The sequence below is a fragment of the Rhinolophus sinicus genome, linkage group LG14 (assembly GCF_036562045.2).
Source record: "Rhinolophus sinicus isolate RSC01 linkage group LG14, ASM3656204v1, whole genome shotgun sequence".
Classification (NCBI taxonomy): domain Eukaryota; kingdom Metazoa; phylum Chordata; class Mammalia; order Chiroptera; family Rhinolophidae; genus Rhinolophus; species Rhinolophus sinicus.
Window position 1 is genome coordinate 43865207 of NC_133763.1, and position 18017 is coordinate 43883223.

General features: G+C 40.6%; 1 protein-coding gene and 1 long non-coding RNA gene across 8 annotated transcripts in view; one reads left to right on the forward strand and one right to left on the reverse strand.

Moving 5' to 3' along the window:
* Positions 1-245: 245 nt before the first annotated feature.
* Positions 246-18017, forward strand: part of CTTNBP2NL (CTTNBP2 N-terminal like) — a 45230-nt gene continuing 27458 nt past the window's right edge. The window contains exons 1-3 of one of the 7 annotated variants that reach the window (XM_019730420.2): positions 264-397; positions 11707-11831; positions 14683-14790. In XM_019730420.2, the coding sequence (XP_019585979.2) occupies positions 14692-14790 (99 nt within the window). In that variant the 5' untranslated portion in view covers positions 264-397; positions 11707-11831; positions 14683-14691. Of the gene's footprint in view, positions 398-9951; positions 10401-11706; positions 11832-12277; positions 12371-14682; positions 14791-18017 lie in introns of those variants that run through there. The other 6 variants (XM_074318503.1, XM_019730421.2, XM_074318504.1 and 3 more) reach the window with 6 other exon arrangements.
* On the reverse strand, positions 6410-13789 carry LOC141568453 (uncharacterized). The gene is made up of 3 exons (XR_012491582.1): positions 12736-13789; positions 7096-7282; positions 6410-6773 (listed from the first exon to the last, which is right to left on the reverse strand). It is a non-coding gene; the product is annotated as an uncharacterized LOC141568453 (long non-coding RNA).

Consider the following 18017-nt stretch of genomic DNA (forward strand, 5'->3'; position numbering starts at 1 on the left):
ACCAGGAGGGTTAAAGCACGAAGCACTCGCCCGGTCCTGCCCGGAAACCCGGAGGATGGAAAGTTGCAGAAGCCGGGCCGGGAGGGGCCGGAGCCCAACGCCAAGCTCAGGCCGAAGGGGGATGCTTCCTCCCGGAAGTGACGCGAGCTCAATCCCAGCTTGGCTCTCCCCAAACAAAAGGGATCTCGGGGCCCCGGGAGGAGCCTCAATGACATTGGAGAAGCCCCGCCTCCAGCCGGCGCGAATTGGTGCCGGGGCTGGAGAGGCGAGATGGCGATTGGCCCTGGTGAATGCCAGTGCCCCCGCCTGGTGGTTGAGGGGCGGGGACTCGGGGAACTGTGGATGGGAGCGGGTTAGCGGAGGCGGCGAGGAGCGGAGCCCGGAGCGCCGGGGTAAGGTAGGAGCCGCTAGGGCTGGGGCTTGGCGGTGGCTGGGAGGCCGCGTTCTCCAGAGAAAAGTAAGGGTAGGACCATCGATGTCCTCCCGCCACCGTCCCAACTGCCGTTCGCGTCCATCCCCGAAGGGGGCGGGGCCCTCTTCCACCTCCCGGTATTCCCCGTGGAGGCGGCTCCTCATCCTTCGAGGGTCCTCGCAGCTACTTATTGTCCCCCATCAATCCCAGCTCCGTAGAAGGGGCTCCCCTCCTGACACCGCTCATTCAACCCCGCCCCCCACCCCCAGCGCCTCAACCTTGGGGGAGGGCGCACAGGTCCCCATTCTTTAGGCTGCCTCTCCCACCCCCATTTTGTCCCCCGGGGATCCCAGACATCCCGCCCAACACCTGCCCCTGCTCGCTAAGGTGGCACCAGAGCTGGTTTCATCCATAAGATAAAATCAGTGTTTTCCCAAAAAAGAGGGATGGAGCGAAGCAAAAATCAAAGACCCGATCTAGGCTGCCAGCTCCGCAGACCAAGCGGCCTTCCCTCACTTCAGTTCTTCCCATCCCCCATGCTCTGGTCATCAGCCTTCCTCCCGAAGCCCCTCGGGTCCTCTGTTCTCCTGTGGGGGTCGAGAGCCCACCTGCTGCGGGACTTTTTTTAGACTCTGGAGGAAGGAGAAATAGTAACTCCCCACCCCCACGTCCCCCTTTGTACGTTCCCTAAACCCTGTTCTTTCAGGGAGAATCCAACCTCTAAGGGTTTTTTAGGTTTGAGTTGTGTTTCATTTTTGCTTTCCACCCTATTTCTTCCCTGAGAACTTGATGAAAACCCAAAAACCATCCTTTACGTTTCACAGTGAGGTGGGTGTGTTGGACATGTCCACAGTTGGCCTTGTGTGGGGAGAGGTGCAGTATGTATTGTCAGTGAATAAACAGCACACTTTAAAATCAAACAGTATTGATGAGTAAATAAAGAGCATTAGATTAGGAATGAGTCTAAGGTGGGCTGGTCTGTTGCTCTGGGAGACTGCCCTTAACCTTGAAGGTATAGTTCTGTTGAAACAAAAGGCAGGAAGTGTTTGAAGAAAATTCAGGCTCAGTTGTCTAGGTTTATGATTAATCTGGTCCTGTGGCCTTTGGTTCCTCTCTAGCCCCCTTTTTTAATGGTGGGTTTTTCCCTCCAGGAGGAACTGATACATATATAATGTTATGGATTGGTTTTACAAGAACAGTGTCAGCCACCAAAATTTAGGGGGTGAAAAGTAAGAGCAGGGTTTAAATCTCAGGGGGAAGGATAAATAAAAACAAGGTTAACTCCAGCTATTCACACGCCTTGTAACTAGCAGAAGTGTCTCTGTGGTGGTCTCATAAGGCTTTGTCAAGCTGGCCTTCATTTCAGCAGGTGCAAAATATTGATGATTTGGGCGGAATGTTATTGCCATTGAATCCTCAGTAATCATCCATTGCTAGCACTTGCATATATTAAAAATTGCCATATTTTTTTAGCTCATTTCTTTTGCCTTTTATCTGTAGTCCATTGTACTACTGTTTCCTATAGCTAGAGCTAATAGCAATGAGATACAAGGAGTTGGACTCACAGAGGGTGATTATATTGGCTGTCTTTCACCTTCCTGATGAAACTTTCTTGAAGGTAGACTTCCTAAAGATAATTATTTTTGAATATTTAGTCTCGAAGTTTTCAGGGCCACTCTTGGTGCTCACAGATCTGTTCAGTGATTGTTTCCAGATCCTCAATAAAACAGCACAAAGAAGAAACTGTGCGGAGGGTGTTTCCAGCAAACAAAATGTACTGCAGTAGGAGGGTAAGACATGTTTCCCCCGCAATAGCAGCAGAAAAAACTAAAAGCAAAACAGGAAATCCTCAAAAGCTATATCTTATTACATGAGCAGAGAACAGAAAATAAACTAAGGTAGCAGACCAAGGAGACCAAAGTAGTGGACATTGCCAGGGCCTTAATGAACAGAGGAAAAACCAAATCACACTCTTTGATAATTTGGCACAATAAAGGCCTGTTCGATACACGTTTGGGTTTTGGAAATCGTTCCTCTTAACTTTTTCAACACCTGTTTGGTCATATTAGATGAAGAAAGAAAAGCCTTTTGCATATAGAGGATTTTTGTGTATATGTCTAATCTATCTCATTAAATTACAAATTCTTTGAGAGCAGGTAGTATGTGTTTTTTTCCATCTTTGTATCTTTCACAGTGCCTGGTATATATAGTTTGATTTAATGAGTGCTGAATTTAGTTTGAAGCTGTCACCTTAGAGTCGCCTAGAAAAATAATGTACTGATAAGATATGGCACATCTTGTTAGTATGAACAGTCCACTTTTGTCTTGATTTAATTTTTATTTTCCCTATCTGATGTCTCATGAAACTACAGTATCTTAAGTAACTCTAAAATATTGAATTTTCTATAAGAAAATGTCTGCTGGTTAGATATATAATTTTGCTGTAATGAAATCTGAACCAGGTTTATTGATGTCATCAGTGCTAGTTATCTTAGGATTTTATTTTCCTAAGAATCTGACCAGAGAGGAATGAAGTTCATTTAGGAGAGCATACCAGGAACTGATTGCTGGGTTTTGTTTAAGAATGGTTTCTGAGTGTTTGGGTTCGACCAGTTACCGATCCGCTGTAGGATTTTGTTAATGGATTTTTAGTTGATTGTGTGCTGTTTTGACCTAGGAGTAAATGCATAAACAGGGGCAAAAATAGGAGTGGGTCCCTGAATGGAGTCGTTGGTGTGGACGGTGGGTTCCTGTCTTGGCAGAACCTGGTTTGCAGTGCTACCAGTGAACTTGCAGAACTAGTCTGGAATGCTTGGTTTTTCTGAGTGGAGCAGAATGGTGTTTGTATAGGTTGCCATTGGAGTGGAGTTTGGTGGCGTGAGACGAGAAACAGATTTCTTTCTTTCTAGAGGAAATTTATCCAGTCTATGGTGTTTGACCCCAGGAGTGGCTTGTCGGCCTGTTTCTAAAGGCCATTTTTTTCTCTTGTTTCCTGAATGTTTGCTAATAAAATCAAGTCTTCCAAGGTTCAGTTCAAAGCATTTCAGTGAGAAAATGACATATTTATCGTGAGGCTGTAGAGTGTGGTAACTTACAGCGCAGATTTCAAGGCAAATTTGGGTCCAAATCCCAACTCTGCTACACTCACTGTGAGTGAGGACGAGAGCAGAGTTTTCTTTCTTCACCATATCCCAGTCTCCTCTGCTGTGACACAGCAATAACTTCTAGAATTTTTTTTAAGGATTACATTTAAATAAGGATATCAAAGCAAGGTTACCTATGTAGCATGTAGGAAGTGCTCAATAATTGGTAGGTATTACTGTCGTTATTCTACTTTGCATATGTGCTAAAGAATTTAGCATTAAACATTTTTACTTCTTTAGCATTTTAGCAAAGGTGATGAATTAGTGTCTGATTTAGTTATTGGCTGGTTTTGTTTTAAATTTTTCAATATATAGCCAAGATTTCTAAGTAGGGGGAAACAAAGCTTGTATATGTCATGACCTCAGACATCTGATCTGAGGATTGTTAGGAGAGTGTGTGTCTGTCTTATAGTGTGTGATTCATAATTGTATCATGGAAATTATCTCCCTTGAATTTTTTGGCCCGGGAATAAGAAAGGCAAGGGATTCGCCATCTGATGTCTTCTCTCTGCATTGCCCATTGTTCCACTCCAGACTCTACTGTCTTAAGTACCTCTATCCTGAGTGTCAAACTGTATAAATGGCTTGGTGGATCCTGGGATAGGGTACCTTCTGTGAGATTTATGGGCTTTTCAGTGATAACTTTGATTAAAAGTGGTTTTTGCCTTTTGAAGACAACTCCTCCGCTGCCCCCCCCCCCCAAAGTGAGGAGCAGTTATAGGAACGATGAAAACGGGTGAGAAGGAAGCAGCCGTGGGGGACTTAAGAGTGGAGGGAGGGGAGGAAAATAGGATTGTCTACAAGGAGGCGATGGTGTAAAGAATGCAGTAAGACAGTTCCCCCCTGCCATGTGTTTCCAAACTCTGTAGTTCAGGTTCAGAGCTTCCAATCTGTGTCCTTTGCTGCTAACAATCCTTTCTGACTTCTGGAGCCACAAACACTGTAATCCTTAATTGTTACTGAGTCCGGTAGAAACCAGAAAGGACGATGGGAGAGCGCAGGACGAGGGGGTTTCCAGACAAAAAGAGACTCCTGACCTTGAACCTTGGGAGGCTCTGCTTTGATCCTTTGTGCAAAAGCTGCTGGGGAAGGCTGGGCTGTGTGTGCTCTGGGTCTGCTCTCCTTAGAAAGGTGAGAAGCAGGGAGGGAGGAAAATGGGGGAGAAGAGCGGGGATGAATTGTTTTAACAAGAGATGAGAACTATACCTTATAAAGGAGAGAATAATGAGAATAGCTGACAGGTAAGTCGTAGGAAAAAGAGAAGCACTAACTCTGATTTTGGTGGGAGGGGTGCCCTACTCGGTTTCTGCTAAGCGGTCCTTCTGTAGCAGCAGGTCTGAGAGGAGTGAGAACAGAACCAAGCTGGACGTTCACTGGTGCAATATGTGAGGGTACAAAACTTCTCAGGTCTGCTTCTGCGCTGCAGCTTCTTCCTGTTGACTTTTGTTCTTAAATGAAAGGCACCGAGGTTTGCTGAAAAGGCTCTACCTCTAAAGACCCCTCCACTTGTAAACGTTTAGCCTTCATGGGACTGGCTCTTACCGTTCCTCTTGGGGATCTAATTACTTCTTGAGCACATACATCACAGTCATCATTTCCCCCCTAAAACCAGTTCCTTTTCTGACATCCCTGTTCCCGTTCATGCCATCATCATTTTAGTCACCCCGTCTGGAAACCTCAGCTGATGTGGGATCATTTCCCCTCTTGCCTACTTAAAGGGAACCAGTACCAAGTTACTGTAAATTCTCTGTCAAGTCTCTCAAACACTTCTTTTGCTTTCTGACCGCCGCCATCCTAGTTCACACAGTTTTGCCTCATACATATACTCTGACACTTTTCTCCCAACTGCTCTTTCTGCTTCCAGGTTCCCTTCAGTCAAATCAACCGTGTACCTCAAGCCTTAACCTTCCTAACTCTGGGCTTTCGTTATGATAGTCACCTGGTTAGGAATGTGTAGGGGCGTCTCATTTCCTAAAAGGTCAAGTCCAGTTTTGTTGGCTGTAATTCAAGGTACTGTACTGGACGTTTCTTTCCAACCAGCATTTGTTGAGTCCCCCTTTGAACCAGAGTGCTAGGTGCTGAGTTTAATCAAGTTGAATAAGACAGTAGTTATTTGTCTAGAATAGCAGTCATATGAGACAGAAGACAGATATGTAAACAGATGAATTGATGTAACAGGATGTGATAACTGCTCCTGGGTTATGAATATACAAGTAGATCTATACTTATTACGTGTGTAACATAATGTAAAAAATTGCTGTGATATTTTTAGAAAACTCATTTCTCAGTCATTGCAAGCTACAATTGTGACTTGATTACAAGCTGTAGAAATTCAGCGGAAGCAAAGGCATGCTTTTCTCCTATATGCTAACGGCACAAAAAGCTAGTCTAGACAGAAGAAAGTTCTTTTCTTTTCCCAAGTAGTATACAGATTCCACTGGCCTGAACAAGTGTTGTATGTGTCCCTAAGCCAACTTTCCTGGGAACTAGCCAGGCCATCTCCTCCTTGGAGGTGTCAGGTCAGAAGGAGTAAACTTGTTTTGATTTCTAAATTAGACGCGTGAATGGTAAAAAATGAGGACTCATTGGAAAAAGGAAGACTTCATTATCTTTGCAGCTGACAGCAAATATATGCTGTCCAGGGATGGGAAATGAGAGGACTGAGCAGTCACCAACTCGTTTAAGCCATTCAGTGTCCTGTTAGAGTATGTAGTGTTGTTATCCCGATTTTATAGACGAAGAACTTAAAAGATTAAGTGGATCAGGGAACCGTGAAGTGGCTGAGCCAGGTCTCTTGGCCGAGGGCACTTTCCACTACAAGGCACTGCCTCCCAGGGGAATTATTGTCCCCAAAGGACCTTGGAACAAAAACAATTGCTAGGTCTGTTGTTGGTCATTTCTAACTGATAACAAATTGTTAAACTTTTTTTTTTTTTTTAAATTGGTGACCTGGTTTAGAAGACAAAATTTAAAAGGCAAAACATCAGTTATCATATTTCTGTTAGAGTCTTTTGTGAAATTTTTTGCAGTTCAGGGAGAGTCAGGTTATGGGCAGAGCTAAAACACAGATACCTTGACTGTTTGTTTCTTGGTTCATTCTCCGCACTAAACACTTGGTTTCTTCCCAGTTTGGAATCCTGGTGGAGTCAAAGGCTTCGTGCGTGAAGGGCTTTTATATTCCAGGCTGCCTCTACAATGGTGGCCCATGAATCACTTTACTGGAAATAAAATCAGTCTACGTGTTATTGTTCCCTTGTGGCATTTTACAAATCATGGTGGCATTATTTCAGAAAAGCAAGAATTTAGGGGCGTGATGGACAGATAGATTACATAGACAGATACAAATATTTCAATGAAATCGTATTAAAATTTCTTTTAAACTAAATAAAGCCAAGTGACATACATACTTGAAATGGTTCGTACTTCTGGTAATTTTCTGATGTTAAAAGACATACCTTTTTTTTATTTTAATGAAAAAGAATTTATTGCCACTATAAAAACTATTATTCGTTTTCATTAACATGCATTCCAGTAGCTTACCTAATGTAGTTCTGGTTTGGTCTTGTCTCAGATGAGAATACTTGAAAGGGTGTAAACAGATATTCAGGTAGACAGACCTGTTTTTAATAGCGTTGTGCTAAATGTCCTCATTTTGGGGGAGAGATATTTGAATGTTGTTTATGGACATGAGGCCACTTCCTCCTTTTCCTCAATATACATGTAAATCCTGTTGGCAACATAGAGACAATGGGAAAAACGTGAGAGAAAGACACACACACACACACACACACACACACACACACACACACCCCTCCCTCCAGAGATGCGTGAGTCTTAAAACAGCTAAACAAAACAGAAACCTGATACCCATCATGGTGTCCCAGAAAGTGGGTTAGACTAGATCTTAAAAAGACATGAGTGTTAGACCTTGTTTTACTACTTAACTGTAATCTTCCATAATTCACTTAACTCTAGCCTCAGTTTTCACCTATAAAATGAGAGTGCTGAATTAGATTATTTCTGAGGTCCTTCCAGCTTTGTAAATCACATCTTAGCTGAGGTTTTTCTACCACACAATTCCTAAGGCTGATAAAATGAATTCAGATGTGAATAGTGGTTACCAAGTAGCAGGGGTTAGTAAGGAAGTTTCTGGAATCAAATTACGTAGGTTCAGATCCCATTTCTGCCATATACCAGAGGTGAGACTGAGCCAGTTATAGCCTCTGAGCCTCAGTTTTCCCATCTATAAAATGGGGATGATGGGGATGATAAAGAATTTATTGGTGATTGTTATAGCATCTGTCACCTAAGGTGGTTGTGATGATTGAATTAATTCATATGAAGTACTTAGAACACTGCCTGGAACACATGGTTACCTCGATAAACATATCTTTTTTATTATTGCTTGAATTCTTAGAAAATTGCTATAAAACTGAAGTGGTGATGATTAACGTTGATGAGCTCAGTTATGTCATTATTAATTTCTACACTAAGCATGAAGAAAATCTGGTGTCCTAGAATGTGATTTGAACAGAGTACAGTACTGTGTGTTTGAATAGAGGACTGCAAGTATTTTCAATGCTGACCTTAAAGAGTATTAGCTTTTTATTACAGACTGGTTTCTTGAGGCTTACTTCACAGGCTGCATTGACAGTATTGGATCAACAAGCATCTCGATCCCTTAGCACTGTTGTAATTTCTTTGTAAGTGTTCTATTCATATTATATTTCAGGATCCTGAAATTTGTAATCTCTAAAATGGTTTCAGAGGCATTCTGTTTTATATTATGCTACCTATAGTGTGGCTGGATATGATTGCTATGAGGCCTTCTGAGAAATGTGATGGCGCTCACACGGTCAGGGGAAAGCGTAGATCTAGTTGCTCCAATCATCTTTAAAGGTTGTAAATGGTTAGCATGTTGTATTAGTTTGCTCCGTCAGCCATAACAAAGTACCACAGACGGGCTGGCTTAACCAACAGAAATTGATTTTCTCACAATTCTGGAGGCTCGAAGTCCAAAATCAACCTTTCTTCTGAGGCCTCTCCCGTTGGCTTCTAGATGGCCATCTTCTCCCTGGGTCTTCACGTGGTCTTTACCTGGCCTGTGTTTGTATCCAAATTTTCTCCTCTTACAAGGACACAAGTCAGCTTAGATAAGGACCCACCCTAATGGCCTCATTGTAACTTACCTACCTCTTTAAAGACCCTGTCTCCAAATTCAGTCACATTCTGAGGTCCTGGGGGTTAGGACTTCAACATATGGATTTGGGGAGGACTCAGTTCAGCCCGTAGCACATAACACAGAGACACATAGATCCAAATAGTCCAATGATATCTTTTATCTTCAACTGAAATAAGATTGATTTGACATTTGTAGTAAAGCTGCTATTGCTCAGTACTATAGAATTCAATAAAATGAGATTCATTTTTATACCTTGGTTTTAGCACCTTTGTAAATAATACTATTAAAAACAGTTCCCTTTAGTAAATGTACAAAAGATCTGCTTTCATGATCAGAAAATTATTTTCCGATGGTACTTTGACATGTGTTTCTTCCCTAGCCTAATCCTAAAATGCCGAAAGTGGGATGAGAGGCACAGTTTGGGATGCTGTCACCCTCTTACCCCCAAATACATAAATAACCCTCTGAAAAACCCGAGGTGCCAGAGGGTGGGGAAACTTAAATCTTTTGAGATAGTCAAGGTAACAACACGTCCACATTAAACTGCAGTACATTGTTGTCCATATTTAAATTTAGTATTTGTAAAGGTAACACATTTTTTAAAATTTCATATATACTGGGGTTTTAAGGAAGCAAATTATCTAGTGGAAAGCTGTCAGTTTTGTATGTTAGTGTTGCCTCTTGGAATTTTAAGAATTAAGTGGCCTCCTACATTTTGGTTTTGCTTATATGTTTGTAAAAGAGTCTTTACATAACTGGAGCAAATTTGCTGTATATGTTTGCTCATATCTTATCACTAATACTAAAAACTTACTGAATGGCCTGAATCTGTCAGTTGTAGCCCCAGTATCAATTTCTTAAATTTGATATCTGAGCATCTAATGAAAAGAATTTTTATCCAATTTTGCAACAGTGATCTCCTGGGTAGAACAACTGATTTTTTTTTTTATACTAGCCAAGTTGGAATTTTTAAAAAATAGATCTTTTCAATTTTTTTGAGGAAAATTCATGTCAGGAAATACCTAGAATTTATCTAAAAAAGTTAATTACCCTCTTTCGTGTTCCGTCTCACCCACTACTGTAAAATTAAGCCTTCAGTTCCTCATAAAGACATACTCACACCCAGATACTAGATAAACAAACATCTTATTTGTACTCCACCCTGCCCTACCCTACTGCTCACACAGCTATAGAAGCTGTTTGGGGTGTTTCTTTTTCTGCCACCCAATCTCTATGTGGCAAAAAGGCACCAAAGCCTGCTTCCCATAGAAATGATTCAGAGTTCCAGAGCAAAAGCTGGGACTTCCTCAAGAAGGAAAAGGTACAACCAGGCGTGGAACGAGGGGAGCCTGGGTATTATCCAGAGAAGGGGAAAGGTCAGAATAAAGGGAACAGAGACCCAGCCACAGCAACGCGCTTCCATGGCCAGTGAGCACGGCCGTGTGGGAGGTTCTGGGGAGCAGAGGGGCAGCTTTCTTGACACTATAACACGTGTGACTTTTGGCACATGAAAGTTCATATAGAAGAGACGCGTGCCTTCCTGGCCATTGGCTGTGAGTTGGTGGGAAGTAGCACGTGAATAGACCGAATGGTATGCTGGGCAAGCTCCTGTTTGAAATCACCATGGATAACTCATAAATAAATAAATGAATGAATAAATTAAGTAAGTAAGTAAGGTAATTTTCCAGGGTATTACCATATGGATAACTTTGTCTTTTTTATTGTATATTTACATGTATTTTTTGCTTGAGAAAACTGTGACGCTGACTATAGCTACAGCTAGCTGTAAAACAGTGTCTGATAATGTATCCAGACAACTTGTCCACGAGTGGTCTTTATTTCAGATTTATAGACCGTAGCATTCTTTAGACAGAAATATCTGTCTGAACTCTTAAGGAAAGGGAAAGTTGGGTCTCAGATTCTAATGGAAGGAATGAGCTGAGAATCTGGCTGAAATGATCTTGTCTTTCGGAGTTACTTAATGGACGCTGACAGCAACAAGTAACAGTTCGTTTAGAAAATGAGCCGAGAATGAGAGAGTAGACTGCACTGTGGCATGCCGAAAATCTGGCAGTCACATTTCTGATAATGAATATGGCGTTCGAAATGGCTTTTTCCTGAAAATCTTAGGCCACATAATTTGTATATTGGGCAGAAATTGCTGGAGGGCCTTATTTAGTGGTTTGCCTGTGTGATGGCTGTGCTCCTGTTACTGACGGCACGTCTCACACTTCCTCTCCTGAAGGGAGAGATTTGTAATTAGGTTAATGACTGGTTCTTGGCTGAATGACACAAGCATTTATTACTGTATTATTCCTCCTTTGACACTGTCCCCCATTTGACTGTGAGGTTTAAGTTTGCTGTGTCTAATATACTCTTAGGACAACATAAACAAAAATTGCGCATATGATTCAACATTTAATATTTGAAAATAAATGGGAAAAAGTAGAGGCTGGGGATGAATAATCAGCCTTACAGACAAAGTCAAATGGTGACAGGTTGATTTATCTGTTTATTGATTAGCAGGAGGTGAGGGGCTGAGAATTTTCCTCACAGGAATTTGGCAGTGTGAAAATTTCAGTTGTACTTACATTATTTTTCTATCCCAGTCCATTGTGCATAAGTCATGGTGATCCAAGCAAATAGGGTTTTGTCAGTTCAGGGGGAGAAAGGCGGTCTCTTCGAGAGACGTTCATAAGTCTGTCCTTGAAATGGCAACGGACGTCTTAAAGTAAAAATGATTTTGAAAGCCCTACCTTCCCTAATTACAATTGCAAAAGGGAAGTCAGAGGCCTGTTTTTTTCCTATATTACTCAGCTTCAACTTGAAGTGGCTATTTTCTTCTTTCTTGTTCGAATCAACCTACAGCTGTCAGGTCTCATCAGCTATGACGACAGTGGACATTCATGGGACTTAGAAATTGTTTACAGTGTGGTCACATAGGCAATAAATCTCTTATTATTTTGCAGCATTGGACACTTTTTCACCATGCTGACGGCATTTTAAATATATTTGCCAATTTTCCCAAATTTTAACTGAAGAAAACTTTCAGAGTTTATACTTGAGGACTAAAGTGTGACTGCCAGTTAATCAGGTCAGTATCACCATCCCCCCCACACCCCCACCCCTATTCCCAGCAATATCACTGCCATCCTAAAACATAGTGCAGTTTTACTATCTTTCACTTATATTTCAGACAAAAATGTATTGCAATGTCTTGTATATTGAGATTAGATTCAAATGTATAGACTAGCAAAGAACTGCCAAATTTTAATATTTATAAAGAAAGGTTATTGGAATATGCAAAAACAGATCTGTTGGTTTTCAAATTACTACACAGCTGTGGCCCTTTTCTTCCTCTTGTCATGTTTGTATTGTATGCACTACACGAGGACACTAAGCTCAATGAGATGGTCCATATTAGCAAAATGTTCCAGACATTAAAATGGTGTGCAGGAGTGATTTACAAATGCAGAGATAACAAGAATATTGTTCTTTATGCCACTGACAAAGAAGAGACTTTTTTCTTGCCTAGGCTGGACTGCTTTATAATTAAAATGACTGAAGATTGTTTCAGTTGTACTCTGTTATGAGGATATATATTCATCACAACAGACGAAAACTTTGATTTAGGTACAGTCTATTTTAGTTCTTTATATATTTGTCTCTTGTTCTTACGTAGTTGGATTCTCTAACAATTCTTGAATTTTTTACCCATAGACGGTTAGCATGGAACCAAGAAGGGCTTTAGAGATTATCTAGTCTTATTTTACCTGTGAGGAAACTCAATGCCAGAGCAACTGGGTAATTTTCTTCCTCGAGGCCGTATAGCTGTTTAGTGGCAGAGCTGAGACTAAAATTCTGCACCCCGCACACTGTTATGTTTTACTCATGAAGCCACAGTTTGGGATCTCTCAATAAGAATATTTAACGACTATAAATACATTGAAGAAAAAAGAGTGACATGTGTGAACACTCATTTTTAGCTCTGTTCCTACCTTGGATCATCCAGTTGATTTACTCAGTGCAGTTGTACTCATGGGGGACCTTAGTGGGTGTCCATTGTCCCGTTTAACGTTGTGGAAGCCAAGAGGAAGGGCATAAAATGATAGGCTTTTCCTTCTGCCTTATACGCTTTTTGAGAGAGACTGAAAAAACAAACAAACGTGAAACCATTGTGGGGGGGTCATCTAACAAACCAGTGTGACTCAACAGGTAGTAGTTTAAATTCCTCCCCATTCTTCATTAGGGGATGTGGTCAGCCTTTTACAAATGGGCAGCTGAAGGTATTGCTGAGGTCATTAACCTTGGCTTCCCCCAGTTTGGGTAATAGCTTTCTTAGAATTCTTTTGGAAAATGAGAGAGGATAGTAGTTATCCATCATTAAACCATTGTTCAACTTATATCAGGAACTTGGCTTTTATATTAACTCAGTTTCCCCAGTCACCCTCTGAGTTGGAATCGTCCTCCCCGTTTCCATCTTATATTAAGTTTAACTTTACTAGATCTATTTACTTGTTTGTTTTGTTGTTTTAGTTCTTATTTTTAAAGTAAGTGCTGTGGGCTAGCTCTGTGATACTGAAGTGGGAAGCTTACCAGTTGTTTAAACTCACTAGTTAGAAAGTTAGCGCTCAGAGCTGAAGTTACAGTGACCATATTTTACCATGTGGCAAAAGATTTGTACAGCGTGTCCTGGAACAGCATCTAACAACACAGTGAAGTACGCATTTCCTCCATGTTCCCCTTCACCTAAAGGCAGTGGCTCGGGAAGGAATCAATGACTCTTTTGTATGCCTCCTGAAATTTAATGTGCTCATAAGAGTTGGGAATTACTGGAGGGTATGTGAACTAGTCATGTCGTGAATCACTTGAAAGAAAACTATATGAGAGTGGCAATTTGGAAATAGAACATGGGAGAAAGAAATTAGTATTCACTCTACTTTGGAAGTTATGAAATGTATTTTATGTACTGATTGGAAGACCCTGCAAAGATTGGATCGCCATCTAATCTCCATCTATGTGTGCTTTGTAAGAACTACCTAGAACTTTGAAAACTACCTTAATCTTGTGGAAAGGATTGGATTTTTGCCATGCAATTTAGCATTTGACATATTTCAAAAGATGTGAAGGCCCTGTAGAAATGTGAACTTGTTTAAGTGAAATAAATTCAGTTTGTAGTAGCCTGGCCAATGAAGACGTCTAAACAATACGTTTCTAAGAAGTCAGTTAAAAGTACATTGCATAAGGTTGCATTTAAGTTTTATTTTACTATGTGAAATATAAATGTTGTGACAGATATTCTCTGTGAAAGTAGACAATTTAAAAGAAAAATTTCTCCCATAGTCCCACCGAACATTATCTTTGCTCAGATTTCATTTCAACCAATTTCAGAGAGATGCCAGAATGTTTTATATACAGCGTTGGAATCTTGTTCTCTAAAACTGGGCAATCTTTTCATGGTCCGACAATTTTTTGTTGAAATAGTATTCATTCTGACACAATTTTACCTGAATTTCTAATGAACAAAATTAGTGACTAATTCATTCTGAGACCTTCTAGGATGTTTGTAAATATGCCTGGAGTTAAAATGATAAAAATCGATCTTTGGGAGTAATGATGAAATCAGTAACGTGAATTTTATTTTCTCTTATTGCTCAGTTTGTGATTAACATCAAGAAAGCTCTTACTAGTTTCTATTTAATTGTAATCACTTCCTTTTCTTTTTATTAATGTGTATTGGGGTAACAATAGTTAGTAAAATTACATTGGTGTCAAGTGTACAATTCTGTATTACATATATCCCTTGTTTACCATCCAATCACTTCCTTTCTCAAAGCATTTTATACTGTAATAGTTGCTCTTTTCTTGTCTGAATGTATTTTTTTCTCTAATAATATCAAATTAACTGTTTTTTGGAAATCATCTGATTGTCGTCTCTGTTTTAGGCTTTCAAGATGAATCTGGAAAAACTCAGCAAGCCTGAACTCCTAACACTATTCAGCATTCTGGAAGGAGAGCTTGAAGCAAGGGACCTTGTTATAGAAGCTTTAAAGGTACGTTAATAGAAAAAGAGAGGTCATCACGTGTTTGGAAAGTCGTTTCATTGGTTGTCATTTATTTAGCTAGGGTATTTCTGTAGTCCCTGCTGAAGTCAGAGGCCTGGGTATCCATACTGATACTTGCAGTGGTGGCCACCTATGTGGTATGATTTTAGGGACACTGGTGAGGCCTTGCTGCCCCCAAAGTAGTTCTTTTAGTCTCTACCTGATGTCTGGACCTTGAACTTCATTCTTTAGCTTAGTGGCCTTAGCTGTGTTTGAATGCCAACCCTTTGAGACCTGCTTCCTAAAAAAATGTATATATACCCATATACCAAGATTCAGGATATAATATCTGAGATCCAGGATCCTGTGAAGACTATCCATGGATTCCCTAGACCCCAGATTAAGAATTCTTACTTTTATTTCAGTATTTGATATCCATTAAAATATAAGGGGATGGTAGAAATTATACTCTCTGCTCAGTTTTGCTGTGAACGTAAAACTTCTCTAAAAGACAGTCTAGTTTAAAACAAAATACTAGAGGGCATAACTCCTTTCCAGTGTCATAGATCTTTATACCTTGGTGAGAATGTTTCCCAGTCTGTCTTGCGATGAGATCGGGAGAGGGGAAGAGGAGACCTTAAGGGTGTCTGTATGAGCAGCAGGAAGATGATATTCCCAAAAGGAGAGGAAAAATGGCCAAAGAAGATGAGGCCTGAGGGGGCTGAAGAACGTACACTCGCTGCAAAGTGCAGCTGAGTTTAAGTATCTGAGCAGACTTTTTATAGTTTAAAATTTTCATTAGAGGTCATGTTGGTGTACATTTCAAAGTTTGTTAGTAAAAGCTTTATGGACTGCTTTACTACATTTTTTGCAAAATTACCCTAGCTCTTTATATTAAATATTGTATTAATATTTCATGTGTGTTCATATGAAGCTCCTCTATTGAAGTTTTTTTTTTTTTATGGCAGCAAAGATAATTTTCTCTTTGCGGTTCTAGGAGTTTAGAGAATCAGGTTTCCTAAGTAGCTAACTCAATAGAGTTCATACAAAAGGCTATATTTTTTTCTTTCGCTTGTCTTTTTTCCCATTCTGTGCTGAAACAGAGAAAATGTGTTCATTTCATACGTAGTCTTTTCTTGGGTTACTGTGAAATTATAATTGTGATAAAAATAAAACCTAAACCTATTATTTCTTTCTATATGCTGTTAAATTTAGAGTGACATTAATTTATATTCAGACTGACTGAAAAAGACTGACGTTTCTATGTAATGAAATATGCCTTGGGGTAATTTTTCACTGAAAACTATTGCTTATTTGTTTTCCTGGGTAGCTTTGTAATGTATGATAAGTAATTTCCAGTGGTTTCATTTCTCCAGAGTGCGTGAGACAGTTCCCTTCTGAAATGGGGGGGGGATGGAGTCTGCCCTTTCTTTCTTTCCCTGCTTATTTCAGTCTTGTTTTGCATGGCTTCCCTGTGATTTTTAAACAAAAATCACATATTTATGGTTTTGACACATGCCTAGTCATACAATGTTCAAGTTCATTGCCTGAGTCTTTGCCTGTCAGGCCACTAAGTGTAAATGTCTGACCTGGGTCAAGTCCTTTCATCTGTGTGGAGCAAACCTTCCTTGTCTGCAATAAGAATAAATGATTAATAACTAGTCCTTAGGTGTAACACTAAAATGGGCATGGCGTTGGAAATATTCCAGTAGCGGAGGAGTCATTTCTTCTTTTCCCTTTATTTATACTCTGTCAGTGCACATCATGTACCCCAGAGCCAAGGCACAGTCAATGGTTGCGAATCGTTTGCACAGACGTCTCTAGATGCCCTCCCCAATGCGTAATGTTTGAATGACTCCCCTGCCAACATGTATTACACGTCAGTGTTCACTCTGGTTGGTCACTCATTCCTGTCACATACACAGACCTTCCCCTTTGACACTGTTGGTGATTTCCTTTCCCTGTACATCCCTGAACACTCTGTTTCTCATAACCCCATCCCTCTAGCATCGGTAGTCCTAACCTGCTTAAACCCAGGAGACTCTCCCATTTTTATCCCATGTCTATCTGATCAATGAAGAAAAGAAAAAGAAGGATTAGGGAAAGTTTGAGCTCGCTCCTAAACCTCCGTCCTAATGCCAGTTGCTTTGCCTGCTTCCTCCCCCTGGTTCCCATCTGAGACCTCTGCTCTCCTCAGCATAGGAGTCCATAGCTTAGAGCTGGAAGAGCTTAACTGCCTTGGCTGGACCAGGAAGAACTTTGGTCTTGGTGACCCCTTTCAGAACTCAGGAAGCATTTTCTAGGAGCAGCGTTATTAGAAATAGCAATCAGATTTTATACAACTACAATAGTTAGGCAGTGTGTGTTAAATAGATTCTCCTGAGGACTTGCCACTATTTACACTGGACTGCATGAAGCAGTTTCCCACAAATATCACAGTTGACTTACACAAAAACTTGTCGGCCTCGCCCCCCTCGTAATTGGTGTAGGGATAGCGAGGTCGCCGCCTCTCATAGAAAAATCAGAGAATGACCTTATTTTCTCTTTGCTTTTCAGCCTTAGAAACCTTGTAAGCCTGGAGAGGTTTATGTATTAATATTTATTTTGCTAATCATTACATCCTCAGCACCCAGCACAGCACCTGGCAGATAGATGCTCAGTAAATACTTATTGAAGAAATGAAATGCTTGTGCCCAGTGTGGTGTGTTGCTTTAAACAGTTGCCATCATATTTCAAAGTGAATGTTGTAAATTATTAAATTTTACAGCCTGTTCTTATGTGTGCTATAACATCCAGCCTTCTGGTTTTAATGTTAACAGATGCTTAGGTGCTTTAGTGCACGTTTTCCTAAAATACAGTTTTTCTGTAGGAATCCGATTTTAGTGACTTTAGGCAGCTTCTGACAAGTTGAAAGAGCAGCTTGAGAAGAAGAGCTATCATTAAGAAGCATTTTGCTATAGGATACTATTCAGAATCAGGCACAAGTGTGGTATTTAGTTTAGTCTGTGCATACAGCCCAGGGACGATAAAGTTATCGTGTGAGGCTTAAGCTGTGTGCACAGTGTAGCTTCACCAACAGTAACGCATCTTCAAACAGTCTATTGTTGGATAAAACAGGGAGCAGCGGAGGTCCAAATTGTTTCAGTCCTTTGAGAAGGGCAACTGCCATCCCAGAGCCTTAAAGTTAAAATGAAATCTCGTTTTATATGTGGAGTAGTTTTTGGTTGTTATTTTTG